The following is a 27,945-nucleotide window of genomic DNA, read 5'->3' as shown; positions in this document are numbered from 1 at the left end:
CTACTATTGAGCCTTACATAGAAATTACAAAGTAATGGAATAACTAATTTCAATCACACCCTCAAATACAGAATAGAGATCATACAGTATAAGTAGAAATGTACAGACAAAAACTGAACTGGAAGCTGCAACAAGCAAAGAACACCCAAAAAAACCTAACAATAAAAAGGTTGTAAAATATATCTGAAGCAGAAAGCCTGCGAGGGAGTCAGCTGGACCGTTAGATGATCGAGGGGTTAAAGGGGCACTTAGAGAAGGTAAGGCCATCCCGGAAAGATTAAAGGATTTCCTTGCTTCCGTGTTTACTGAAGGGGATGTTGGGGAGATAATGTTTCAGATGAATTGAACCTGGAAGACGAGGTAGGCCAGACTGACTAGCACTGGACTACGTCTGGCAAGGTGCACTCCTCCTCCTTGAAGCAGTGTGGCTCCACCAAAATTGATGGTGTGGTAGGCACAGCCTTAGTAAGTGGGAAAAGCAGCGCGGCCCCACCAGAATCAGCAGCATAGCCAGCGGGGCCGCGCTACTTTTCCACTTTAAGGCCACGCCGACCATGCTGTTAATTTAGACGGGGCTGCGCTGCTTTTCCTTTTACTGAAGACCCCCTGGCCGCACTGCTTTCGTTGGCACACGGCAGCGCTATGGCGCCTTTTGGTAGTGGTGCCTATGGCCACATTGGCCATAGGCACCACGCTACGGCTCTTCCCGGAGTGGCTTGTTTGTACATCTTGAATACTGTGTACAATTCTGGTCGCTGCATCTCAAAAAAGATATAATTGCGATGGAGAAGGTACAGAGAAGGGCAACCAAAATGATAAGGGGAATGGAACAGCTCCCCTATGAGGAAAGACTAAAGAGATGAGGACTTTTCAGCTTGGAGAAGAGACGACTGAGGGGGGATATGATAGAGGTGTTTAAAATCATGAGAAGTCTAGAACGGGTGGATGTGAATCGGTTATTTACTCTTTCAGATAATAGAAAGACTAGGGGGCACTCCATGAAGTTAGCATGTGGCACATTTAAGACTAATCTGAGAAAGTTCTTTTTTACTCAACGCACAATTAAACTCTGGAATTTGTTGCCAGAGGATGTGGTTAGTGCAGTTAGTGTAGCTGGGTTTAAAAAAGGATTGGGTAAGTTGTTGGAGGAGAAGTCCATTACCTTCTATTAATTAAGTTGACTTAGAAATTAGCCACTGCCTTTACTAGCAACGGTAACATGGAATAGACTTATTTGGGTAATTGCCAGGTTCTTATGGCCTGGATTGGCCACTGTTGGAAACAGGATGCTGGGCTTGATGGACCCTTGGTCTGACCCAGTATGACATGTTCTTATGTTCTAATACAGCCTGGATGCTGGCAACAGGATCTTTTTAATCCTTTAGCTCTGTGAGCAGATCGGCAGAGGCGAGCTCCACGATGCTCTATATTGGGCCCCTTCCCAGTGAGTCTGCTTGAGTAGAACATGGCAGCATAAACATCCCACAGTCCAAACTCACAGATCAGACTGCCCTGGACTAACTTCATTTAATAGAACAAAGCAATTGTCCCCTGGTCTTGCAAAAGGCCGAGATTGTCAGCAGCACAGGGTAGAAACTGAAATATGAAAAGGGAAGACAAATCCCCAGAAAGAAATAAAGGTTTGCCAAAGGGTGCATTCCATGAAGTTAGCAAGTAGCACATTTAAGACTAATCAGAGAAAATTCTTTCACTCAATGCACAATAAAGCTCTGGAATTTGTTGCCAGAGGATGTGGTTAATGCAGTTAGTGTAGCTGGGTTCAAAAAAGGTGAGAAGTCCATTAACTGCTGTTAATCAAGTTTACTTAGGGAATAGCCACTGCTATTAATTGCATCAGTAGCATGGGATCTTAGTGTTTGGGTAATTGCCAGGTTCTTGTGGCCTGGTTTGGCCTCTGTTGGAAACAGGATGCTGGGCTTGATGGACCCTTGGACTGACCCAGCATGGCAATTTCTTATGTTCTTATGAAACGTATAAATACATTATTCTCTGGTCTAGTGACAAATGAGTAACCAAATGAATTGGCTGAAATGTTGGGGGGAAAAGTGATAATGAGAAAAGCAATGGAGGTATAACTAAAGGAAAACCATGGAGAGGTGCCAAAGGGAGGAAAAGCATAGGATTTCTCCAGAAACCTTGCATATAAACCCAGGAATGTTGGGCAGAACGGAAAGGATTTTGGGTGCATTAAAAATGAGGTAGCTTCTCTGATGCTGAGTCCAAGAAGGTTTATGTGAGGTTTCAGCCTGTACTGGGTACTCGCACTTACAGAACCGCATGGTAGAGAAGAAATAATCACATCAGCATGTGCTGAAACTTCATTGATTACATGAGCAGCGGAGATCTCTCTGCTCAATTGTTTATAAAACTGTTGATGTCTCCCGTACCCCCAGCAGGTTCTTAATGAGCACAATTAGCTGCTCCTGGGTGTAGTGTAAGACAAGGGAGATGGAGAGAGGGTACAGGGGTGAGGCTTCATGTTGGTTCATGCACCCCTGGGGTACAGGTGACTTACTGCTTACATAATGGGATTCGGTGACGCTCTCCTTATCATTTTTGGAAATGCAGGGTAGCCCATGGCCTTGCATTGGAAGGGTCAGGCCTTCATTGCGATTGGAATGGTCCAGATTTCCCCCCTCACTCTCTTAAAAAGCGATTCCATCCAGTGCCGTGCACATCACTTGGGATTTATGGCCCTATCCATCATCCCAGTTTTGCTGTGTCCTAAAATGCCCCTTGCTGTTGATGCCCAGCCCTACCATCTGTATAATGGTGAGGCTATTGAATCCCACGCTCGCCAGTTCCCATCTTGCTGAAATCCAATCCTAAGTGATGTGGCTGTAGGGATTGGCAGTGGTTTACAATTCAGCAGGTACCTACAGAGCAGCTGTAAATTGCAGCGTCCTGTTATTTTTATGTTACCCGTTTTGATCCTGTGCATGTCTTAATTGTAATCTGCCATGAAACTACCGTATTTGTGCAAAATATAAAATAAAGACAGAAATGCCCAAGATTTTCAAAGTCTTGGCTCGGGAGCAGTGCTGGGCACTGCCTTGAGGAAGGACCTGGGTTGGGTTCTCTGTTCCTCAGGATGACTGGGCCTAGAGATGCTGCGAAGGTGGCACTCACAGCCCCCGAGGTGGAGGGAGTGCCGGTCACTGTTCACCTGGAACACCCAGAGGCTGGATTTGGGGTTCTGGAGGGAGCCGTGGTCCCCAGCCAAGGACTGTCGTTCCGGGGGACTGGGCTAGGTGAGTTGGGAGTGGGATACAAAGTGCAGGAGGAAAGCAATTGCCGGCTAGCTCAAGAGGCGGCAGCCCCTGTTCAGCTGCAAGCCGAAATGTGCAGCAGGAAACTGCCCAGACAAAAAAAAAAAGAAAAGGTATTTCTCTAGGGTGGCTGCCAGGAGTCTGTTAATTTGTAAGCCTAGGTTGAAGTCATTACCGTGACTGCTGATTTATCGGCATTCTGCATCTCGCATCCCGTTACAGGGTAAATACTTGTACGCAGACATATTCAGAGGCAAAGTCACTTTCAACATCCCCCATTACTGCTTGTTTTTTGCACAACAGCTAAAGTTTGTGTTGAATCATCAGATGTTTCAGCCATGAATCACTGCGGGGTTATAAATCCGAGGGTGCCCAACGCAAAGGAGAGGCGTATAATTTATGAATGAAATATGGCTGTAATGAACCACAAGGGTGTATTAAAATATTTTAATATGAAAAGAATACAGCCTAAACATCTACGTATACCATGCTCGGGCTGAACGCTTCCCTCTGCTCCATCATGCATGGGCATGGAGAGGAAATGTGTTTTATTCCCCAAGGTGTTTAGTTGGGTAACTAAGCAGCTCGGGCCGGATGAAAAAGCAGCGTCCTTAGGGGTGTGTTTAGGTCGGGGCGTACACAACGGGCCTGCATTTGGATTTTCAGATGGAAGCACGGTGCTTTCTCTCTGTTCCTGTGGATAAATCTCTGTAACGTATGTGAGTACCTTGTTTTGTGCCTGCCTACCTTTTTTTCTAATCATTTTTTCAAAGGGAAACTCCCCATGTGTGTCTTTGGAAACCGTCTGCAAAGTTCACTGGTAAAACAAACTACCTCATGTGCTTTACCACCATGCAGGCTACTGAAAACGATGCCCATAGTATTAGATACAGTGTGCATGCAGCAAAAATAAACCCAAATGTTAATATTTTCCAAAAATGTTTTGATTGTAAGAGCCAAACGGGGGAACTCTTATTTCCCTGATGATGATTTTGTTTAGTTTTGCCTTTTTTGCGCTCTCTTCTTCCTCCAAGCTCTCACTTCGCCTCCTCCCTTTCTCTCCATTCCCCTCCCCAGCCTCTCTCTCCAGCCTGCAACTTTCGCTGAGGCAGGGCTGGTGGCAGCAGTGGTGTCTTTCAGATTTAGGCAACCTGATGCCTAGGGATTTTTCCAGCCCTGACAATAAATGTGCAATTGTAGTTGGTTTGTCAGAAAAATAATCAAATGTATGTGCATTTGTGTTGTTTACAGATATCGGCAAGATTATGTCGGACTACGGTCTCATCCAAAGCTTGGATTTCAGAAATGCTGCTTTAGGGAAACAATCAGGGATGGATGCTCTTGAAAATGATCTCCAGAATATCATGGACACCCTAAAGCAAAAAAAGTACCTGTACACCTCAAGCCCTCAAAGTCAAGTGAACGGGGACTCCTTGGATTCTTATTTCAGTTTGTCGCAGTTTGCGCCTCCGAGCTCCAGTACTTCTGCGAGAAGCGCCCTGCCCGCTTCCAAACTCCAGAGCAGCAATCAGTTTGCATACGATGGCTCCCATCAGGCAGAAAAGACTCACTCCACAAAACACGCAGCTCCCGTTGCAGGTCCCACGGTGGACCATGGCTTCAGCCTGGCAAAAACGGATTTTGACATTCATTCTGGCAGAGGGCTTGACCCCGCCTGTCGGCTCCTGGATATGCCTCCCTATTCCAAATACAGTCCCAAGAATAAATCGCACGACAATGTATTTTCGGGGATGTCGGAGGGGCGGAAGACCTCGGGCTCTCTCCTAGCCATGTGGAATGGCAGCTCAGGGAGTGAAGCGATCCTCTTGCCTGTTGGCAGTTCAGGGGCAGCGAGCATGCCGTCTAGCCCAAAACAGATCCGAAGAATGAACGTGCAGGATAGTCAAACCCTTCAGCCGCGGCTGGCAAAGCACAAGGAGGCTACCGGAGAGACTCCCCTGAGCTTGAGAACCAGGAAATATTCTGGCGGTTCCCTGAGTCACATGGGAGTTTATAGTCGCTCCCTGCCAAGGCTGTACAAGTCCATGGAAAATCAGGCCGCGCTCTTAAGTTTACCACCAAGAAGCTCACTTGGGAACTCCAAAAGGAAAAATCATGGAGAAAAAGATCTACCTCAGAATGTTCTAGATACAGATAATTACCTTCACTTCACCACTTCTAGCTCAGTGCCCACATCGTTTGCAAACTCCACACCTGATGGTACTAATTATGCTAGTTCCACACTTAGTGTTCCTGGAAGTCCCCGCATAGCCCGGAAAATGCTCTTGACGTCGTCATCTTCATGTGGGAGCGACGACCTTGATGTCCACGGACTCTTGGGGACCAGCCCTGGCTACTCCTTTTCTCCTGCAGATGTCGACCGAACATTTTCTGTAAGAAGAAACCTTTCCAGTTCTATGGAGTTTAACAGAGGAGATCTGGAGAGCCCCCAGCACCCCCAGAGCGCACTGTCTCCTTGCTTACGTGAGAGGAAGAACAGCATTGGATCGCTAACGGGCAGAGAAGACTTGATGGACTATCACAGGAGACAAAGAGAAGAGAGGCTGCGGGAACAGGAGATGGAACGGCTGGTAATTTAATTTTTCTCTTCCCTTTATCTTAATGCTGAATTATGATTCTATAAATAGTTTATATTCAGTAAAGGTATATTGTCTCTAGAGTTGATTTACCATACCCTGCATGTATGGTATAGGGATATATTCTAAAAAATTCCCAACTAAATCTTTAAGTAGTGAATCAAGCCCTACCCCAGGGGTCCTTTCAGGGGGGAAAAATACCCCAGATCCTTTTTGGTAAAGATTTCAGAATTCTGACAGGGAATGTATCCTTTCACTGACATGTGACATGGGAGGGACCAATTAGCTGCCAAAAGGGAGCAGTCCAGCTGGAAGAGGTAAGGTCTTCTCTGACTGGGGTTCCCCAGGTGAGGGGGGATTTCAGCAAAGGTCAGAGGGAAGGGAAGGAGAGAGATCCCCCAACCACTTATTTTTAAAGTGATGGAGGAGAGTGGTTTATACATTCATGGGAGGGGCGAGAGGGGGAAAGAGTGAGAAGAGGAATGACTAGCTGGTGGCTGATAACAATCAATAAGTTCTGCTTGGCAAAATGTTCAAAACTTTAAAGGATTGGGGGAGAAGAAAACTATGGGGGTATATTATTTAGTATCTTTGTGTGTCTGCATTAATTAGCTTTCACACACAAAAAAAAAAAAAAATCAGCCTTTTAACCTAAATTCAGAAATTCCCAAACCTTATCAAGAGTTTGATCATTCCCTTGTAGGTCACTACCAGATAAATAGTGAATTCACTAATGCATTTAAAGGACCCTAGTTGTACGCATTCCCACTCCCACAGCAACCTAAAACTTAACTAGGAACTGAACAAATTTGAGTTGAAGGCAGCAGCCCAGCAGCAAGAGGGGGGCCTCCCAGTCTTTTGCATCGAGTGTCACATGTATGATTTTTTACCCACCAGTGAGAAACCGTACATGTGCATGCGATGCAAAGAGCTCCTGGCTCTCAGAGAATGAGGCAGGCAGAGCTTCGGAGTCTCAATGTGAGGGTGAGATGAATGGCAGACAGAGAGGTATATAGATGAGACCTTCAGGGTCATAGTAGCCAAGTCCCAACTCCAATCTGGCAGCCCTGGTGCTGCCTTGGAGGAAGAAGAAGGTCTCATGATGGGAGAGCATCAACCTGGTGCAGCAGGAAATGATCCTGTAGCAAGGACCTGCTCTCCAGGTGATGCATTGTCCTCTCGCACCGAGGATGGGTCTCCAGGGCTACTGCCCAGGAGGGAAGGGTTAGGTCGGCCATCATAGTTGTTGATTCAGTTATTAGGAATGTAGACAGCTGGGTGACTGGTGGGCGTGAGGATCGCCTGGTAACATGCCTACTTGGTGCGAAGATGGCGGACCTCATGCGTCCCCTAAATAGGATTTTAGACAGTGCTGGGGAGGAACCAGCTGTGGGAGGGAGATTCTGGAAGCCAAATTTAGACTCTTAGTTGAAAGCTGAAATCCAGAACCTCTAGGGTAGCATTCTCTGAAATGTTCCATGTGCAGATCCCCAGAGGCAGACAGAGCTCCAGAGTCTCAATGCATAGATGAGATGATGGTGCAAAGAAGAGGAATTCAGTTTTGTAAGGAACTGGGGAACTTTTTGGGGAAGGGGGAGTCTCTTCCGAAGGGATGGACTCCACCTTAACCAGGGTGGAACCATGCTGCTTTAAAAAGGAGATAGAGCAGCTTTTAAACTAAATCAAAGGGGAAAGCCGATAGTCGCTCAGCAAGCAGCACATGGTTTTGGAGGGATGCATCTTTGAAGGATACTAATGAAGCATTAGAGTTAGGGCATCCCAATAGAGAGGTTCCAATAATAATAAAAATAGACCAAGGGCCTATAATTAAAAACTCATCTGAGCTAAAATATTCCAATTTATCCCTGTCGAATGAAAATCAGAATGTTAAATAAAACACACACTTTGAAATATTTATATGCTAATGCCAGAAGTCTAAGAAGAAAGATGGTAGAATTAGAGTATATAGCAGTGAATGATGACATAGACTTAATTGGCATCTCAGAGACATGGTGGAAAGAAGTTAACCAATGGGATAGTGCTATACCGGGGTACAAATTATATCGCAATGTCAGAGAGGGGTGGTGCTTTATGTCTGGGATGGCAAAGATACCAGATTCTTATGTCCTTTGCCAGGTTCTTATGGCCTGGATTGGCTACTGTTGGAGACAGGATGCTGGGCTTGATGGACCCTTGGTCTGACCCAGTATGGCATGCTCTTATTAGGGATGTGCAGACAAAAAGTTTTCATTGCGTTTGTGATACGTTGTCGTTGAGGGTCGATTCCGTTGAATATGGAAGTATGGAGAAATCCATAAGTTGTGGATCTGTCCATACGTTTCCCGGTTCCCTAAATAAAAATTTAAACCCCCCCCCCCCACCCTCCTTAATCCCCCCCCCCCCCAAGACTTACCAAAACTCCCTGGTGGTCCAGCGGGGAGTCAGGAAGCCATCTCTGCACTCGTTTGCGATTTCCTCATGGCACCGATAGCCTGTGTCACAGGGGCTGCCGATGCCATTGGTCAGCTCCTGTCACATGGTCACCGGCGCCATCTTGTGCTCCTACCACGTGACAGGTAGGTCATGTGGCAGGAGGTCGCTCCGGGACCCCCGTTGGACCCAACCGGAACTTTTGGCCAGCTTGGGGGGTCAGGAGGCCCCCCCAAGCTGGCCAAAGAAATAGGTCTGAAATTTCATTTTTTATTTCAAGTCATTTGTAGTCTTTCATTAAAATCATCTGTGTACCTGAAGATCGGAAGATGGCCAATATAACCCAGATATTTAAAAAGGGCCCCAGAGGTGATCTGGGAAACTATAGACCAGTGAGCTTGCTTTCAGTGCTGGGAAAAATTGTGGAAACTGTTATAAAGAATAAAATCACAAAACATTTAGAAAGACATGGTTTAATGGGATACAGCATGGATTTACCTAAGAAAAGTCTTGGCTCACAAATCTACAATTTTTTGAAAGGGTGAATAAACATGGAGAAAGCTGAACCGGTAGATGTGGTGTATTTGGATTTTCAGAAGGCGTTCGACAAAGTCCCACATGAGAAGCTTCTAAGAAAACTAAAATGTCAGGGGATAGGAGGCGATGTCCTTTTGTGTATTGCAAGCTGATTAAAAGACAGGAAACAGAGTAGGATTAAATGGTCTGTTTTCACAGTGGAAAAAGGTAAACAGTGGAGTGCCTCAGGGATCTGTACTTGGACCGGTGCTTTTCAATATATTTATAAATGATCTGGAAAGCGGTACACTGAGTGAGGTGATCAAATTTGTGGGCGACACAAAATTACGTAGAGTAGTTAAATCTCAAGCAGATTGTGATGAATTGCAGGAGGACCTTGTGAGACTAGAAGATTTTGTTTCCAAATGGCAGATGAAGTTTAACATGGACCAGTGCAAGTGATGCATATAGGGAAAAATAACTCTTGCTGTAGTTACACAATGTTAGGTTCTATCTTAGGAGCAACCACCCAGAAAAGAGATCTGGGTGTCATAGTGGATAATGCATTGAAATTTTTGGCTTGGTGTGCTGTGGCGATCAAAAAAGCAAACAGAATGTTAGGAATTATTAAGAAGGGAATGGAAAATAAAATGGAGGATGTCATAATGCCTCTGTATAGCTCCATGGTGAGACCGCACCTTGAATACTGTGTGCAATTCTGGTCGCCGCATCTCAAAAAGGATGTAGTTGCAATGAGAAGGTACAGAGAAGGGCAACCAAAATGATAAAGGGGATGGATCAGCTCCCCTATGAGGAAAGGCTGAAGAGGTTAGAGCTGTTCAGTCTGGAGAAAAGACAACTGGGGGGGGGGGGGGGGGGAGTAATAATAGTAAACCGTTATGATGGCTTTATAATGAAGCCGAATGACGGTATATAAAACCTGTTAAAATAAAATCATGAAAGGACTTGATCAAATTAATGTAAATCGGTTATTTACTCTCTCAGATAATAGAAGGACTAGGGGGCCCTCCATGAAGTTAGCAAGTAGCTCATTTAAAACAAATCAAATAAAATTATTTTTCTCTCAGCGCACAAGTTAAGCTCTGGAATTCATTGCCAGAGGATGTGGTTACAGCAGTTAGTGTAACTGGGTTTAAAAAAGGTTTGGATAAGTTCCTAGAGGAAAAATCCATAAACTGCTATTATGGTAATTAATAAACAATAGTAGCTTGTGATTTATCTAATGTTTGAGTACTTGCCAGGTACTTGCCATTTGGATTGGCCACTGTTGGACACAGGATGCTGGGCTTAATGGACCCTTGGTCTGACCCAGTATGGTTCTTAAGTTCTAGACCAGGAGCAAAAAGAGCACATTTTTTCAGTTTAGTGCTTTTTTTTTTACTCCTGGTCTATTTGCATGTAACTGGCATCCTGCATTCCAGGAGAACTCGAGTTTTCACGTGCACATTAAATGAACCCCCTGCTAAAATGTAACTGATTTTAGTATAGGCCGTATTACATCAGCCCCCCTGTGCCGGAGGTCCGTTCTCGGCAATCTACCTGGATAAAAACCTTTGGACCCTGCTTTCATATTCTCTACTGCTGCTTTACAAGGCACCAAGATTTGCATGTGGAAACTGATAAGACTTAAAAAAAAATAATAATAATTAAGGTGTTGTTTTTAAAGACTACAGTCCTTGTGGCATCAGAGCAACTGAAGCAACGCGATGTTTCTCGAGTGGCTACCCACTGTTTCTGCAAGCCGGTCACTTCAGTGGCTCCCATTTTATAATCAAAGGAGAGAAAGAGGCTGATTAAGAAAAGGAAGAGCTTTGGGAAAAATAAAACATGTTGTTCAGTAGTTAACTGGACTGAAAGAGAATGCAACGTCCCGCGAGCCCTGACGGAGGAGAGGATAACGTGCTGTGGGACGGGTGCACCCGTGCAATGCCAGCCCAGGGGTGTGCTGTAAGCAACGGAAAACCAAAATAATCTGTGCCACCGCCTGCCGGATCTATTAAAATGAGACACCTGGTCTATGAATGAAGCGACAAGAATAGCAAATGTCAGCAGGAAGGGCTTCCTGTGCCCTGGAATCTGAATGTCACTCTCCGTGTGCTGAAGCAGCAGTGGCATTACCGTGTGACCAGACACCCTGCTCGCCTGCCAGCCGGGTCCAAGCTCCGGCGTTAATTCCAGGGCCGAGCTCGGGTCTCAGTACGTAACAGGTGCTGCCAAGGACTTTGCACAGATTGCACCACAAAGCACCCGGCAGCACCCACTATAAAAACCCTGGCTCAGGTCCCTGAGAATTCAGCCCTGCAGGTATGAATTTCACGGTTTTCTTTCATTCAGGGTCGGTTGAGATTCTAATTGATAGCCCCTGCTACAGTGATTTCCCCACTCCTCTCCCCACCACCAAGTTGCTCTCTTGGGAAGTAGTAGGAAATGTTTTCTTCAGGATTATTTGAAAGAGAGAATTGCCCAGACTAAAATATGCAAAGAACGTCATATGCTATGGGCCAGCATCTTTCAAATGAGCTAGCCACAGGGCTGGTGGAAGCATTAGGCAGGCGAGGCTGCTGCCTGGGGGGGGGCGGCAGGACTGGACGGGGCTGGCACCCGTTAGGGTCTGAGCCTTCCCAAGAGTGGTAGGGAACTCTCAGCGCGCGCCTCGCTGCTTCCTCCACCTCTCGCTCTGTGCCCGTCTCCCAGCTTGGCTGAAACGGCAGCCACGCTCCCAGGATTTCACCTGTGGTGGTGGTGGCCGGCAGAAATGCTCCCTGCTGCTCTCTCAGCACATCCCAGGTCCTGGGGCTGGAATGGGGAGGGGAGGGGGAAGGAATGCTCCTGGGGCTGGGCGGGGTGGAGAGAGGAAGAGGAGGGAGGGGGTGGGGGAGGCATGGCTGAAGTTTCACCTAGGGCATCTTATACCCTCGCAGCGCTTCTGACTAGCCATGTAGTGTTGCAGCGATACGGCAGTGAGTAGCAAGTTCTCAGATAATCCTCGGGTCCTGCTGTGTCTGGGAAGTGCATTTTGGCTGGATCACGGTATTTCTCTCTGGTTTGTCTGAGGTTATTAAGTGGCGTGAACAGAAGACCGGGGAGGAGTGCACTGGAATGACTGCAGGCTGTGGCTCCTTCCTTGCAGCTGGAGTGCCCCGAGTCTTGGATTAGACCAGGTCGTATCTAATGAATTTGATGCATGGTGAGTCCTTTGGGTGATTAGTTACGGGCTGTGCTGGTGGGAGGGTGCTGGTGCTGTAGCTGCGCACTTTACTACCGAGGACGCCTATGAAGGCCAAGGGTGGGGAGAAGTCTGTGCAAATTAAATCGTGCTCAGCAACATTTCGGTTAGTCAAGTTTAAAGGTAAAATCACGAACGAGAATAGATACAGAGCAGCAAAAGCAAATTCTGGGTCCTATTTCCAGCAGTGAAGAAAAATTGTTTTTAAGAGTAGAAAATAAGGAGCTGTTTCAATGGCCAAGATTTCCTTATTCAGGTTAGAAAGGCTGACACTTAGCTTTGCTTACATCCAACTGCCTAGAAATTCATTTTAGATTATAAGGCAGCCTGGAAAATTGTTAAAGGATCTTGGTGTCCTTGAGGATAAGACACTGAAATCCAAAGCTCAGTGTGCGGCGGGGGTAAATTAAATAAATAAAAGAAATAGATCTTCAGTAATTATTCAGAATAAAACTCGGAGCACGCTGACTCCTCTGACCTCTCCATGCCGCGGCCGCACCTCGAGTGTTGCTTGCATGCGGTCCTGCTCTCGCATCTCAAGAAAAGAGCAACCAGAAACGATAAACGGGGATGGAGCGGTTTCTTTATGAAGAAAGTCAAAACCAGTTGGAGAAGAGACGGCTGAGGAGGGACAGGGTAATCGTGCGTGGTGTGGATCGGTATTTATCCAGTCCAGTAGTACTGAGACCAGCGGACAAGCCTTGAACAGATCTAAAAGAAGGATGTGGTCAAGATGAGTGGCGTAGCTGGGTGAGTTCCTGGAGGGCAGGTGCATTAACCATTATTAGTCCGGTAGATATGGGAATTGCCGCCTCTTCAGAGAGGGAAGGAATCTGCCCATGAGGCTCTCGGGGACCCCCAGCTGAGCCGGTTTGGATGCTGGGCTTGATGGGAGGGGGTGGTCTGGCCCAGAATGGCCCTTCTTATATTCGGTGACAGCGCAGCCTGCTTCCTCTTCAGAGCGGCGAGTTGGAGGGACCCTCGTTATTAGAGCAGCGAGCTGAGACCCAGAGAAGCCCAGGGTCCTCAGCTCGCCCATCTTCCTTGTGAACCTGGATAAGTCACTTTGCCCTCCCTTGCCTCAGGTAGAAATTTAGGGATACGTTTTACTAAGCCACGGTTTGTGAATCCTGCAGTAAAATACAACGAGGGAAAAAAATACCACAGCCAAGCAGCCCCGAGGCACATCCGAGAGCTGCCATGAATCCCGCCAGGTGTTAAAATCAAGGGGGCGGTCTATTGGGAGCCCTTACTCCTCCTTCCCCTCCCCCGCTGAAGGATTTAGGGGGCAAAGTGGAAACGAATGAGGCAAAGGAGCCCCCTCACTCATTGGGCTCATAATCATGCAGCAGGGGCTTGCAGGAGGCAGTGGGGAGGTGCCCTGGGGCCCCATGGCCCTTTTGCGGCCTGAGCCCGGGAGTCGGATATGCATTAGCATCCTGGTGCTGCTGGGGAGCGTCACTGCCACCTCTTGAGCTGGAACGAACGTTTGATCAAATAAAGTGGCTTGAGAATTTGCATCCAGTTTTTGTTTGATTTGCATCCAGTTGTTCTAGCAACGAGCTGATGCATTTGCATGCAGATCAGCTCATTTTAATACCCACATTGCACTGTTTTATTTAGGGAATGGATAATGTACTAAAGCCCTCCTGTACCCTCAGAAGAGTTTAATTTCTCTGGGGGGGACAGGGAAATGTCGACTGTATCTGATTGTAACTCACCTTGTGCTACCCATAAAAAGGTCTGAACTCAAAAATAAACTAGCAACGCAAATGAAGATGGCTTTCTTTGAATAGGCAAATGGGACATATGCCAAGAGAATTTAAAGAAACTCTTGAGCCGTTTAGAAATGATGAACTTACCTTTGGATCCCTTTTGAAGTTGAGATCGTGGGGTCTCCTGGGCTGTAATTAGGGATTGTCCTACAGTGTTGTGTGGGAAGCCAAGTCTTTAACTCGGGCACAGGCAGGCTGAGGTCTCCGCTTATTGGATTTCACCATAGGTTAGTTGGAGCCATCCTACCGAGTGTCCTGCTTCATCATAGGAGCCAACTTTTCAAAACAATTGTGTGTGTGTGTGTGGGGGGGGTTAACTCGACAGAATGTACCCCTCCCTGGACACAGCGAAGGACTTTGCTCAGTATTGGGGATGCTCGAGCACCCATTCCACCCACAGAGCTGGCACCGACGTACTTCTTAACCATGCAGGAACCTTCTGGAAACTTTCATCGCTTTCCACACAAGCAAAGATTTATTTGCCTGATAATATTTTGGTCTCCAAAAAAAACCAACCCCACACAGATGCTGGTCATGGCCCATGATGTTCTGGAAAATGGGAAAAGAATGTGAACCTGCTGTCGAGTTTAATTTATACGATGATTTAAGGTTTGTCAGCAGCAGATAATCTGTTCCCTTCAGCACCCTTCCTTCCCAGTTCACTGCAGCTATCCTACGTATGCCTAGCTCTGCAATGGATATAGAAGTAGACTAGGCAGGTCCCCAACTGTCTTCAAAACTGAATTTAGAAAAATAATATAAATGTGTAATATCGCTACCTAGACCACTTGAAGAGTGTAGGATCACTGGAACCATTCACAAAATTGACCGTGTTCCTTTAAAATTAGCAGTGTTGCGTATATAGTTTCATATTTTAAATTAAGAAAGCCCTTTGCCTTTGTTATGTAGTAACTCAGTAATTGACAGCAGATGAAGACCCACATGGTCTATCCAGTCTGCCCAGCAAGATGTTTAGGGTTGTAACTGCCGCTCCATGCAGATTATCCCCCCCCTGCGGAAATGTTGCATCTAAAGTTAACATGGTTAACCCCCATTTCTTCATTTCCATCCTGTAGGCCTCCTCTGTGCTTATCCCATGACCATTCTCGTCTTCACCCCTTCTTCCGGGAGAGCGTTCCCGTGCATCCACCACCCTTTCTGTGAAGAAACATTTCCTGGTCTTGATCCCAAGGCGATATTGTGACCCTTAGTTCTACAGCTGCCTTTCCATGGGGGAAAAGTTTGATTTTGTGCATCATTAATTCCTTTCAATTATGTAAAGACCTGTATCCTATCTCCCCTGTCCCTCCTCTCCTCCGGGGTAGACATATTTAGGTCCTCCACTCTCTCTTCTCTTGGGTCTTTCAGTGCCCATCCCTCATCGTTTTGGTTGCCTTTCTCTGGCCTGTCATGTTCAGCCACCTTATGAGTGTTTACATCCAGTTTTTCAAACACTGCAGGACCCATTTCTCTTATGGGACACCAAGGATTTTCTTCTCCGGTGCTCTCATTGGGTCTGTAGCCTCTCCCTTTCACCCCAGCTTCAGGCTTCTGATGCTGGTCAGCAACCAAAGCCAGGCAGTTACTTATGGTGGGGAGCACCATGGGCTTGGCTTATGAAGCTGTCATGTACAGCTTTTGTATTCTTGTCGTTTTCCTCCGAATCTCTTAACAGCTCCACGAAACGCGTCAGTAACATTTGGTGCACAGAGATGAAGCTTGCATTGTTTGGTGAAACCGATCTATAAGAGGAGCTCCAGCAGTGAAGGGGTCCACGATCCTCACAGGCTGCAAGCTTTCTCTGCAGAAGTCCCGGCCACCAGCACTCCAGGGAGCAGGAGCTTAAGTCATGATTCGAATTCAGTCGCTTCACTAACTTTTGACTTGGTCCTTCCACTCCCATGATTTTTAATAAGCATTACATTTTTTCAAGGGGATTGCTAGCATAACAGCAATGCTTCCCAGGTTGTTTTTACTGTCCGCCTATCAAAAATTATTTTCCCCACAAGGAAAGTTATTTTTTTGTTCAGATAAAATGTGTTTGAGCCAGGGAAAGGAGCGAGTTTGAACCCGCTGTGTTATCACGAAACATGTGTCAACCAGACTTTTGTAGCATTTGATTTTCCGATTTCTCAGTAATGGGAGATGTGATGCTGTCTGCAGATCTGAGGTTGGTCTTGATGCCGATTCTGGCTGGGGCCACTCATCTCCTCTTATCTTCTCAATTTGATTAGCCCGCTGATCTTCCCCAGATGGTTCCTGCCTGCAGTCACTGGGCTCTGCTTTCACTGACAGGCTGCTGGATTCCTGGGATGTTTAGACTACATCAGTCAGGGATATGGTACTTGTACAGGAGTAGAAATAAAATAACGATCATGCCCCCGAGAATTTTGATATTCTGCAGACAGTTGAGAGAGGCATTTCTTTCAAATGAACATTTGTGGGACAAGGTAAAATATTTATGTTGGTAGACTACAGCTCGGTCCGAACATTTTGGCACTGTGCTTCATAAGAACTCCTGCTGTAAAGGCGTCCTTCTGATGGGTGAAATTCACTATAAAAGCCCTCCCCAGTGAGGGCCTGAACTTGTTAGCTCTCAGATACTAAGCAGAGTCATGACAGGCCGATAGGCAAGACCAGCTGCTGACAATAAAACGACACAAGTGTCATGGTGAGGCCTTGATCCCCTCAACACCCAGAATCAGGAAGAACAAGGATAAGAAAAATGACAACCAAAATGGCTGCTTGGTCTTTCACTAAGGGTTCTGATGTGGATTCGCTACAAACTATTACTATATGTCCTCATTCATTTATTTTTTTTATTTTCAGGCAAACTTCTCATTTCCAGAGGTCACTTTGCAAAATGAAAGTGGTTTTTCCTAGCAGGACCAGACTAGTTAACAAGACCCTTTTGTTCCAGCTTCCTTGACACTCACTTGACCTCTTGACATTGCTTTCTCGAGCGATAGCTTTTAATGCGCACCTCTGCCCAATTCTTGAACTTAGCCATTTTCTGGGAAAATCTCCCCTTGGAACAATTTGTAGAAGTTTTTGTTTAGTTTTGGTTTAAAAATTATTTTCTGAGGAGTTAATTTCTTCCAGCTTCAGGAAGGGGAACAAAAGATCCTTGAACAAAGGATGTACCATCTCTACACGGAGTAAGAAAACTGATACACAGGACTTTTCCACACTTTTTCCTGAAATGTAGGTCTGCCTTTTTGGCTCGTATTAATTACAGTGTCTGTTTATAAGACACAGGCTGGGAGGTAGTAATGCAGCAATTTTGGTATCTAAATTAGGAACACTAAAATGGATTTCATACGATGTGCCTGAAGATTTTAAAATGGAAGAGCTAAAAAACTAAGTTCTTGTCTTTGTTCACAAAAATGTGCCAGCAGTAGTGTAATTTATGTCTGAGATGGATTATTTGAAAGGGAGAGGAGGTGAGGCAGGAAGACTGCAGTAAACCTGGCCTTTTGGACCACAGCATTTTCTCAAGGGGCCTCTGGGTTCTTCCACTGGGCTACTCTTTAATCCTTGGCCATGTTGATCAAAGGGAGCCTAACCTTGGGTTGATCCTCAAAGAAGGGTCATGAATGGCTAGTGCTTGAACCGGAGACTAGAAACACAGTTGAAAGGGTTGAGCATGGGACCAGCGGGTTAGAATAGTGCTCAGCTCTGGAAACAGACACCGCTTTCTCCTGGACCCCTTATGTGCCATAAGAAGATGGCAAGATGGAGCCATTCTGTCAGGGAAGGTAGAAAGGAAGGTTCTTTTTGGTGATCCAGAGCTTCATTACTCCCGGATGACTTTTGCGGAAGAGAACCGGAAAGAAAGAGATAGCTGCAACTCCTATATTTGACTCTTGGCTGCGTTTGCTCCTGCTGGGATAGTGTTACAGACACAGTTGTTCTCAACACTCTTGCTTCGAAGCCAATTGGAATTTGGAAGCCAGAGGACCTTTTATGCATCAGCAAACTTTTATTTATTTTTTTTTAAACCCCTGCATTTCTAGCAGGTTTTATTACTTTTTTATGCGTTTTCATAGATGGGCACCAGCACTGACATTTAATCCCAGAAGCTCTCTGCCATGAGGATTATTCCTGCCTCCTCTTTGCTTAGCTGCGGGGTGAGTAGTGCTGAGATCGTGAAGGGTCTTTACGTAAAGAGACAAGGCTGAACATGGATCTGCGGCCTGCAGAAAGATTGTGCGGGCACAGATTTGCTGCTACAGTGCTGCTGGGTTTTGTTTTTCATGTAAATTATAGCTTAGTGCTGACTAATTGTTTTTCTCTTGTTTTTAGTTTTTATGCCTGCAGGCCTGTTCTAGGTAGTCACAAACAGCAGGCGTGATCAGGAAAAGCACTCCTTTTTACCACTGATTTTCAGTATGCACAACTCTGATCCTCTCACCTGAAGTTTTTGCATTGGCGATTTTCAACTAAGGTCCAATTCGACCAAGCTTGGGGCACCATTACCAACTGATCTCGATTCTCCCTTGCAGTTTTTAAACCTTGCCCATAATCCGGGTGCCCCCCTGTCAGGCAGGGTTTATTGGATGATGCAAAGATCCTGGAGAAATCCTTGATCCGGCACCGAGAGCCCTCAGTTTGCAGCTATCCTAGGCTATGCATGTTGACCCGGATGCCGGATGCTGGCTTTGATCTTATCTCGGAACGATGGTATAGGAACACCTAAATAAATAAATAAATGGAGATGGCCCCCTTCTTTGATATTTCCTCCCCGCTCACTCGGCCCGGTCGTTGCTGCGACTCCGAAGCTCTGCGACAGTGGACCCTAAATGAATGTGCTGTGCCCAGGGCTGCCTTGCACAGAGGCTGGCGAACAATGAGCAGCCTTCACTATTTACAAAAACCACGTAATCATCCCCTCGTTCTCCCAGGGCTACGTTTGTCGCCCACTCTGTATGTGGAAGGAGTAGGGGAGGTGCTTCCTCTTACGCCTTCACTACAATTCCTGTTTCTGCAAGAAGAGAAGACCAAATGCTCCCGCTTTACTTGGCCCCAAACAATTTAGGTTCAGGGTTTAATAACTTGTGTTTGAGCCAATGTAAGAAATATTCCGAGATTAGGCGGACAGCACCGACCTCACAACTCTTCCTCCCTCTTGACCCCTGCCATGAAAACAATGTTCCACCATGTCCCCCCTCACCCCCTTACTCTAGGGCAGTGGTTCCCAGCCCTGCCCTGGGGACCCCCCAGCCAGTCGGGTTTTCAGGATATCCACAATGAATATGCACATTTTCTCTCATGCATATTCATTGTGGATAGCCCAAAAACCCGACTGGCTGGGGGGGTCCCCAGGGCAGGGTTGGGAAGCCGAGCTCTTTAGAGGCAGGAGCGCTGCCTAATTGCTTCTGCCCCGCTTGTCCGCACAATTCAAAATGGTGCCGGCTGTCCCCCAGTATCCACTCTGCACGGGTATTGAGGCACACGGCATACACTGATGGCAATTAGTAGCGGCCGGAAAATGCACAAACGCGACAGGAACATGCACAATGCCTCAGAGAGAGTGAGAGCTTGCAGTGCACGCGTTTTCAAAACCTCTTCTCGGATTTGAGCGTGCAGAGCAATGCTGTTGGTTAATAGCCGCTGTTGTCGATGGTGCTAATCTAATAAGAGACGGCCAACAGCATCTGTTAACCAATTACAAGACATCTACAAATCCATATTTCATGGCATAATTAATGTTGGCTCACCATGCCACAGGGTCAGACATGTAGATTAAATAATTCGTTTTCTCCTTAGCACAGTGAATTTTCTGGGGGTTTTTTTTCAGATTTTTCTTTGTTTTATTTTCAATTAATTGGTATTTTTTTTGTTTCAATTTAGGAACGACAGCGTCTGGAGACCATTCTTAACCTGTGTGCGGAATACACCAAACCTGACGTCGACCCTGCCCTCAGAAAAGTAACAGACGTTCAGAAAATTAATAAGGAGCTGGAAAAACTCCAACTGTCGGACGAAGACTCTGTCTTTGAGGATTCTCAGGTGGGGCGGGACAGCAGGTTCCAGGAGTACTCCAGGTCTCCCGGCAGCCCTTCCGCCACCTTGGAGTTTGGAAGCTCACATCGGAGCGCCTCCGGTTTTTCTGTCCCTCGAGGAGCACGGACGGAGGAGTACCTTGGTAACATGACCCGGCTTTCACAGCTCTCCTCCCCTCTTCTGCTGAAGGCCTCCAGCGCGTCCTCATACTCAAGTGCGCCAAAGGTAATATTTTTTTTTTTACAGACAGCAGAAATGAAGTACGCTGCTTAGTTACTTGTTTGTTACTTCTGTTCTCTAACTCCTAGAAACACCCCTTGCCTTATTCTTTCCCTTCTGAGTTTCGTTGAAGCTTTGTATTTTGTTCTCCCAAGAGGTCCCCCTACACAAGGCCTTATGATAGCAGAAGGTAGAACCTTCCTGTGTTTTGCTTTTTGTCCAAATCTTGACTTGGCCTTCCTATTGAGGACCATGACTATCATGTTACCAGCACTGCATGTAGCTCAGGTGATTTGTTTCTTTCCCCGTGTGATCGTGCCGTCACGTGGCAAATGGACAACTTCATTCACTTGTTCCATGGCTTAAGTCAGAAGAATATTCACCCCGATTTGGCTGAGCTTTGACATCGGTTTCCTATCTTTATTCGGCAGCAAGGCTCATCATGCGTGATGTCACATGATGAGACAAACCACGAATGCCCCATTCCTAGGCTGATATAGGAAGCAGCCCTGACTCTGTCAGGCAGGGCACAGTAAAGTAGTCTGAAGCTGGATGCCTGGCAGGCAGAGAGGTATATTTGCCTCATTTTTATATTTTCAGAGGACAGTTCTCAAAGTATTTTATGCAGGTAAAAAGCATATTATCTGGGTTGTCTGGCCATCTGAAAACTACTTTTCCCTTCAACATGGCTCCTTGCAGCCAACGTTTGGCCACACCGAGAGGAGGAGTCCTTCCCCGTGGCGAGTCGAGGTCTGGAGGGACGAAAGGTAATATGCGTAGAGGACGCTTTCAAATCTCAGGGTGGACGTTTCCAGCAAAAACGTACCCACAGGAAAAAAGCAGCCCCACCTGACCGTGTGTCCTTTCTACCCGGGGCAAATTTCTAGGCAAAAGCAAGGTGTGCGCGTTCCCTTTAAGAGCTGATGCAAAGCCCAGGGGTAGAAAGCACGCGCAGTCTTTGTCGCAGTGTGGATGTACAGTATGAAGCATTAGATTGTGTGTGTGTGTAGGCCACGTTTGTGGCTGAGACCTTCAGAATTATAGACTACGGTGCATCAACGTGAAATTCGTTATTCGTATGCACAGCAGCTCCAGGCTTAAAAACTGGAAATGATGAGGGTCATTGGCGTGCTTCCTTGGGCTCACAGGCCTGTGGGTACTTTGTACCTTATTTATCCAGGGGAAGTGCCCCATGGTATTTCCCATTCACAATCCTGTGGCAGGCCAGTGCCATGGGGAATTCTTTATGCTGCGTACATCGCACGTGCAAAATGCGATCCCATGCGTGCACTTTACTGGGTCTTCCTTAACCTCGCCCCCACGTTGTCCCTTTTTCATGTCTTGGGGAGGGAGGGGGTGCAATTTTCCAAGGATTTATTTTCTGTGGATAAAGCTCCATTTGCCCTCAGGAATCCCTTTGATGATTGTTCCCACCGCCTGTTGGTCCTAGTCACCTTTTGCACTCCCCAGTTCTCCCTACGTCCTTCCCCACAAGGATTTTAGGCTGAATATTCAGGCACTCGCAAACCTCCCCCATGTTTTGTGCATACAAAAGCTCTCTGCACTCCTGAGGCTTTCTCGTCTTCTGCTATTTGTGACTCATATGTTCCCCGCAGTCGTGCTCGCTGTTCTGTCACAGTTACAAGAGCAGAGGTTTTCCTTTTGTAAACTAGAAATTCCACATCTGATCCCTGTTGGTGATGGAGGCTGAAATCCAAGATGTGAGATCAGCATTAAGTAACCAGCCCAGCAGGAGAGCCGGACTTCTCTGCTAGGGTTACTTCAGCTGGTGCTTGCACAGGGTACCATAGGTTGGGGTGCTGAGGCACGAGGGCAGTGCTTACCGCTGGCCCAGTATGCACTGGAACTGCTGGACTGGGAGTCCAGTGAGTCTTCCCGGGATTGACATTTTGGTGTTGTATAGTGCCACACATGTCAACACCACAGAACTAGGTGGCTGCTCACAAAACAGTAGCCCTGGTGTGAATCTATGTGAAACTGCAAGATAATTCAAGTTTACTTCATGGAAAAAGAAGAACGCGTTCAGTGTTGTTCTGAGGGCCCAGATGTGTGAAAACGTTTCTTTTCACCACCCCATTTTGTGTCTGTGGTAAACCAGTTTGGTAGGTTCCATCCTGACTAATCTTGAATACATCTGTTTTCGAATATCCTAAGGGACACTTATCTATCGCAGAAATTTTGTAATGGCAAGGAGTTTCTTTAATGGTTTGATTTTGTGTTGCATATAATCAGTACTACTGAGTTGGCAATGCCACACATCTTCCTTTCCTGAGAAGCCCCCCATTGACTGTTTCCAGTGGAGTTAGCGGAGATGCACAGATGATTCAACTGGGTCAAAAAGGATGGGAATTGACTCAAGAAACTGACATGTTTTTTGAAAAAGGCATATGTGTGATGTGGCGCTCTTGTTTCATTTGCTGTTTTAATTGTATGATTTATATTTTATTGCTTGATTTTAATGTTATATGTATTGTAATTTTATGATTGTTATCTGCACTGGAAGATGTTCTCGGAAGCTGAAGAAGATAAGATTTTAAAATAAATAAAATGAGATTTTCCGTGTGACCTGTGTTTAGGAAAAGCATGTTTTGTCTGCAAGCTCTTACAAGTATCATTGGTTGTCAGTTGTTATGCCTTTTTCTATCCATATTTACAAATATATCCTTATATCCTATATATCCTATCCATATATCCTTTCCAATTACAAAAGACATAATTGGCAGAACTGGGGGTTCTTGGATCAATTGACAAGTAGCAAAATGAGTTTTAATGCTGGAGTGAAGCAGAAATATCCATACATACAAGCCATTGTGATTGTTGGTAATTGCAGGCTGCTGAAAACACAGCTGATGAGCAGGGAGGACAGGAACTGACTCGTTTGGAAGAAGAGCGTGTATTAATTCTAAACCGGCTGGAGGAACTGGAGCAGAAAATCAAAGATTTAAACAACCAGATGGAAGAATCTTCAAGAGAGGTACAGTAGCAGATCTTTCCACTGAAGATCCTGCATTCTTTTCAAATGTGTTCCCAATATATTCCAAATGTTATGGGCCTATATAGACTGTGCTTCCAGGATGCAGTGTGCGAGATTTAGTGAAGGCGTGGTTGGCGATCGTTCCTTAATAAGTAGGTTTTGTGTAGGAAGGGATTTTGTTCTCTGTATTCTAATACGACGCTAGATCCTGTGCACCTGGAAGAAAGCTCCAGCCTATCAATCAATACAGCTTTTTCCGTTTTGGGGGGGATTTACGTAACATTATGTCATAGACCTTCTTATAAGTCTATTGGCAAAGCCGCTCTTCCTCCACGTAACCCTTCATCTGACAAGCAAGCATTACATCTTTGCCATATGTGAGCACCACTTTGATTAGACCAGCATTAAACTGAGCCTAGCGGAGGGTTTTAGACTGGTTTGGTTTGACTGGAGCCAGCGTGATGAGCTTGTCTTCAGATGGTTTGGTGTCACTTGGCATCCACTACTGCCACAGATGCTACCTTCAAAGAGTCGCCTTTGATCACAGCTGATTGGTTGAATTGATTTTCACGTCACTACAGACCAATTCAGCACAAAATTTAAAGTTCGGGAAGTCAGCAAAAAAAAAAACCAAAAACCCCAAAACATCAAAGAACTTAAAAAATCAAAGAATCTTGATGAGCAGTTTTCAAAGCATTTGCATTGGAACAAAGAACTGGTAGACCTGGCACCCGTTGTCAAAATGCATGCATGCACTTTAGCTTTCAAACTTGCTGTGGCTACCAAACATCATCAGATTTTTTATTTTTTCCCGGTACTTTATTCTTGGGGGGGGGGGAAACATGTACATTTGAAAGTTCAGCCTACGCATGAACGTTTCCTCCCCCTACCTGAACCCAGTGCAGGAGCGCCTCCTCTAAATTCCTCTGAAAATAGCCCGCGCTGTGGGACGATGCACTTGTTCTTTTAGCTGCATTAGGGGATCGCTCCGGCCAGGCAGCCGGTTTATGCACATAAATGGCGATTTGTTGACCATTCAAATGAAAATATCTGTTTTGGGGCGGGGGTGGATGTCGAGCTGACGTTCTGTTTTTTACACGAGTTATTATAAATGATGGGATTCTGAAACAGATGATGCACGATGTCAGCAGCAAACAGATTTAAAGGGGGAGGGGGGGAAGCCCCCTAGTTAGCCAAAATAGTTGTGAAGGCTTTAAGGAGGGACCTGGAAAATGGTTTTGTTTCCGCTCGCTTGTTCTTTTGGGGTCCTAGGTGGACATGGAATGTGCGTTGCTAGAAGGGGAGCAGGAATCCGAGGCTGTGCAGCTCCAGAAAGAGAGAGACGTTCTGGATCAGCTCAACAAGAAGATCGCCGAGCTGGAGAGAGACGCCGTGTGTGAAAAAGCAAAGGTAAGGGGGGAGGAGAAGCTGCAGAAGCCGTTAGGGCCTCTCCGCAGATGCATTTTATTCTCAACCAGGCTAAGAGCCCCATTTTGCTGAGGGCCTGATTCCTGCAGGAATGCACCGCCCTGGGTGGTTAATGTGAGGAAAAGTCAGAATCTGCATGCAAATCTGGCTGATTTTTTTTTAGGATTTTCACGCATGTAAAACTTGCTTATGACTGAAGGTTTCTGTCTGTATTGGGCCCTAAATTAGGTCTCTCATAGGCCCCCGAACGGAAGTAAATCGCTGCTGAATAAAAAGAAAATCCAAAGAAAGTGTGCTGTATTTAATAACAGCGATTCAGATGGTGTTCGGGGTCACAATGCACGACGTCGGGGAGGTTAGACCTTTCTCAAGGTCGCACCATGAAAAAAGGACAGGGCCTGGCCAGCCCTATCTGTGCAAGTAAAGGTGAAGGAGAGATGTCCAAAGCAGCAAACGCCAGGGTCAGTTTTAAGGGGTGGGTTTTGCTGGAACAGGATGAGACAGCAGCAGATCTGCACATCCCTTGCTGCTGCACCACTGGGGAAAAATGGAAGGAGAACTGGAGATTCGAATAAAGATGTAAAAAAATAGAAATGTACTTGCATTTAATATTCGGCTCCAGTTTTTATAGCGACTGCAAAGCGGATTCTGCTTTTAGATTCCTCTGTGGTGCAGCGGCAGAGACGTGCAAATTGAAGTGATTATAATTACCAATCCCGGTGCCAGTTACCACACAGTGAGGCGCTGTGATCCCTTCAAAGGTGTGCGGGGGAAAAAATAACGCGAAGCTCCACTCGTAAACTAAAGAGGCCTCTATTTTCCGGTGCTCCTGCTGTCTGCGTCCGCTCTCCACGCATGTGCGTTGTGGATTAAAAAAAAAAAGCCAAAACGCCTCTGTCAGAGTCCACGTCTTCCCTTTGACATGTCCTGGAAACTTGGTGTGGACAGGGCACCAGAGAAATAAGTTATTAGCAGGTTAGACATGCCCCACACAGACGTAGCAGCCTCATAAGCTGCCTTTTTCCTTTGCAGAATTTGCTAAAAATGAAAATATTATTTAAATGCTCTGGATATCAAGATCCTGCCTTCTTTTCAAAACTTTCTATGTTGAAAATCCTGTTTTGTTTTGTTTTTTCTTTTAATTGAAAAGATTTGCATTTCTTCATGGTAAAAATGACTAAATAGTGAATTAGTCTCGAGTGTTGATGCACAGAAAGGTATTATATATACATTGAGGGGGATAATTTTGGTAATTGCTCGCATTGTTCTAAAGTCCATAGGAGGTTTTCCCGCGGACCCTGCACCAATTTTCAAAGGGAAAATACGCACGTGGTTTCTCTAAGAAAATTATCCCAGAAAAAAATGCCTGTGCACGTTTCCGCCCTGCTAAGGAGTGCGTGGAGTTTCTTGGGGAGGGGGAATAGCACGCAAGCTTATGAAAATTCAAAAGCGCCCATGTAGCTCCCAACCCCTCCCAGAACGCCCCTTCACACTGCGGGTAAAAGCCGGTGCATACGGGTCGCCATGCATATACTTCAAGCGCCATACCAGAGCGGGCAGTTTTGTGAAAGCCCATTTCTGCGGCAACGCTTTTGAAAATGACCCCGAGGAGGGGCAATTTTCAGAGTTTTTGCCCGTGTAAATAGCCCATCTGAAAACTTGCCCGCCCTACGTGCAGGCAGAAGCGCGCGCATTGCTCCGAAGGCGCGTGACTTTGATGCGGAGGCATCCCTGGGTTGGGGTTAGGTAAAGGGAGAGAGCTGCATGCCTGGGTTGTGATTTTCAAAACTCTGTGCATGGTTTTTGGTTGGAGGGGGGAAAAGTTGCTGTAGAAGAAGTTGGGCGCCAATCCTTTGCAGGCACTTTGTCCTTGGGCATTTCTCAAAGTGGAAGCTCGTGCACGCCGTCACCTTCCAAACTGGGTACCCTGTGCACGTGGACTCTCCAGCAGCGTGGGCAGATTTTGTTAATTTGCCTCTGAATGTGTTGTAATTTCATTCTGAAGAAGAGAAGGCGCAGTGCATCTTTTAATGTACAGTCGGAATGTATAAGCGAATGAAATATTTTATTTTGTAGGGAGGCCTTGTTTGCATTGCTCGAATTTTGCTGTATTAAATTCCAGCCAGAGAGAATCCACTTCCCTCCCTTCCTTTCCCTCTCCCGTTTGCTGACAGATCCTGGTATTTTTAGCCCGAGCTGCTCGGGCGATGTCCCGGCCTCAGCCTTGGTACCAAAGGGATGCAGCAGCGTCTTCCGGAGGTTGCTTGTTATCCTCTGCACCTGTTTGACATCAACACCCTGGCTGCGGATCCCTGCTCGCTGCAGCTGTTCTTGGCTGCCTCCTGAAAAGCCCATGAAAACGCTGTATAAGAATAGTCCTAAGCTGAATGCGCCAGCCGGCCATTGCTTTGCTTAATAGATAATAATAGATAATGAATAGGAATCCTGGACGGCGCAGGTTAGAAGCCAGAATTCTTAGCTACCCTGCAAGCGTTGGCAGAGCTCTGCTAGAGGTTTGGGGTTTTTTTGTAGGACTTTTGCTGGAGATCTGTTCTATACCTGAAATGGATTCATAGCGGCTGAAAATGTTGGCGATGTCACTGGTGCAAGGACCAAAATGTTTAAAATAGCAGAAAAGGCTGAGGATTTGGGGTATGGTGTTGCTTATCAGATGGAGGAGGATGTTAGAGGTGTCTTCTGCTCATGTCTTACGCATGGCTAGAGGAGGAGAACTGACAAATGACGGTGACTAACCGAAAGGTAAATGGAAGCAGGAAAGCGAGAATTGCACTCAATGGGTAGGACTTCAGAAGTCGTCCCAGTAGCTTGCTGGTGAGTCTTGCAATTCAGAGGGGCCTGAGTTGTATTTCTCACAGGTTAGGATCCATAGCAGGAAGTGGTGGGTGCTGTAAAAACTATTGGTCCTGGGGAATGGGTGGCAGAGAGTCACAGTGGGAGCTGTAAGGATGACCAAAGAGCAGCATTGAGCTGGTTGAATTCCAGCGCTCGGCTTATGTATGGGCAGCGGATGGGATGGGATAGAATATGGGGGAAGCACTGGAGATGTGCCTTGCTGATGCTCGGGTGGAGAACCGAGTGGGAAAGGAGTTAAGAGATTAAGTCCTTGTTTATCTGATTCCTGCGTCTTTTCTTCAGTAAGGGCCTGATTCACTGAGCTGGTTCTCCCATCCTGGGGGTCGTTGTCTACCAGTGCACATACATTTCAAATCAGTTATGCGCATAATTTCCTCCACTTTTGGAAAGGGTCAGTAAAGTTCAGACTTTGAAAATGACCCCAGCAAAACATAACCGCACCCTTTGAGGGGTGAAAATGTAAACGGAGACCCCCCCCCGCTCGCTGCAGATAAACTGTTATGCACCTACAGACAGCCAATTTTGTGAAAGACCATTTCCATGGGAAAAGCACGGTTTTTACTTGCAG

At 46.2% G+C, this 27,945-nt stretch overlaps 1 protein-coding gene across 11 annotated transcripts in view; it reads left to right on the top strand.

Moving 5' to 3' along the window:
• Nucleotides 1–27,945, top strand: part of PHLDB2 (pleckstrin homology like domain family B member 2) — a 99,834-nt gene that overhangs the window by 30,301 nt on the left and 41,588 nt on the right. For 10 of the 11 annotated variants that reach the window (XM_029579117.1, XM_029579115.1, XM_029579125.1 and 7 more), the window contains 4 exons: nt 4,542–5,881; nt 19,709–20,086; nt 22,932–23,075; nt 24,348–24,485. In XM_029579117.1, the coding sequence (XP_029434977.1) occupies nt 4,542–5,881; nt 19,709–20,086; nt 22,932–23,075; nt 24,348–24,485 (2,000 nt within the window). Of the gene's footprint in view, nt 1–3,630; nt 4,010–4,541; nt 5,882–19,708; nt 20,087–22,931; nt 23,076–24,347; nt 24,486–27,945 lie in introns of those variants that run through there. The other variant, XM_029579121.1, reaches the window with a different exon arrangement.

The sequence above is a fragment of the Rhinatrema bivittatum genome, chromosome 15 (genome assembly GCF_901001135.1).
Source record: "Rhinatrema bivittatum chromosome 15, aRhiBiv1.1, whole genome shotgun sequence".
In the NCBI taxonomy this organism is placed as follows: domain Eukaryota; kingdom Metazoa; phylum Chordata; class Amphibia; order Gymnophiona; family Rhinatrematidae; genus Rhinatrema; species Rhinatrema bivittatum.
Note: the sequence above shows the minus strand (reverse complement) of the source record. Positions and strands in the feature narration are given on the sequence as shown.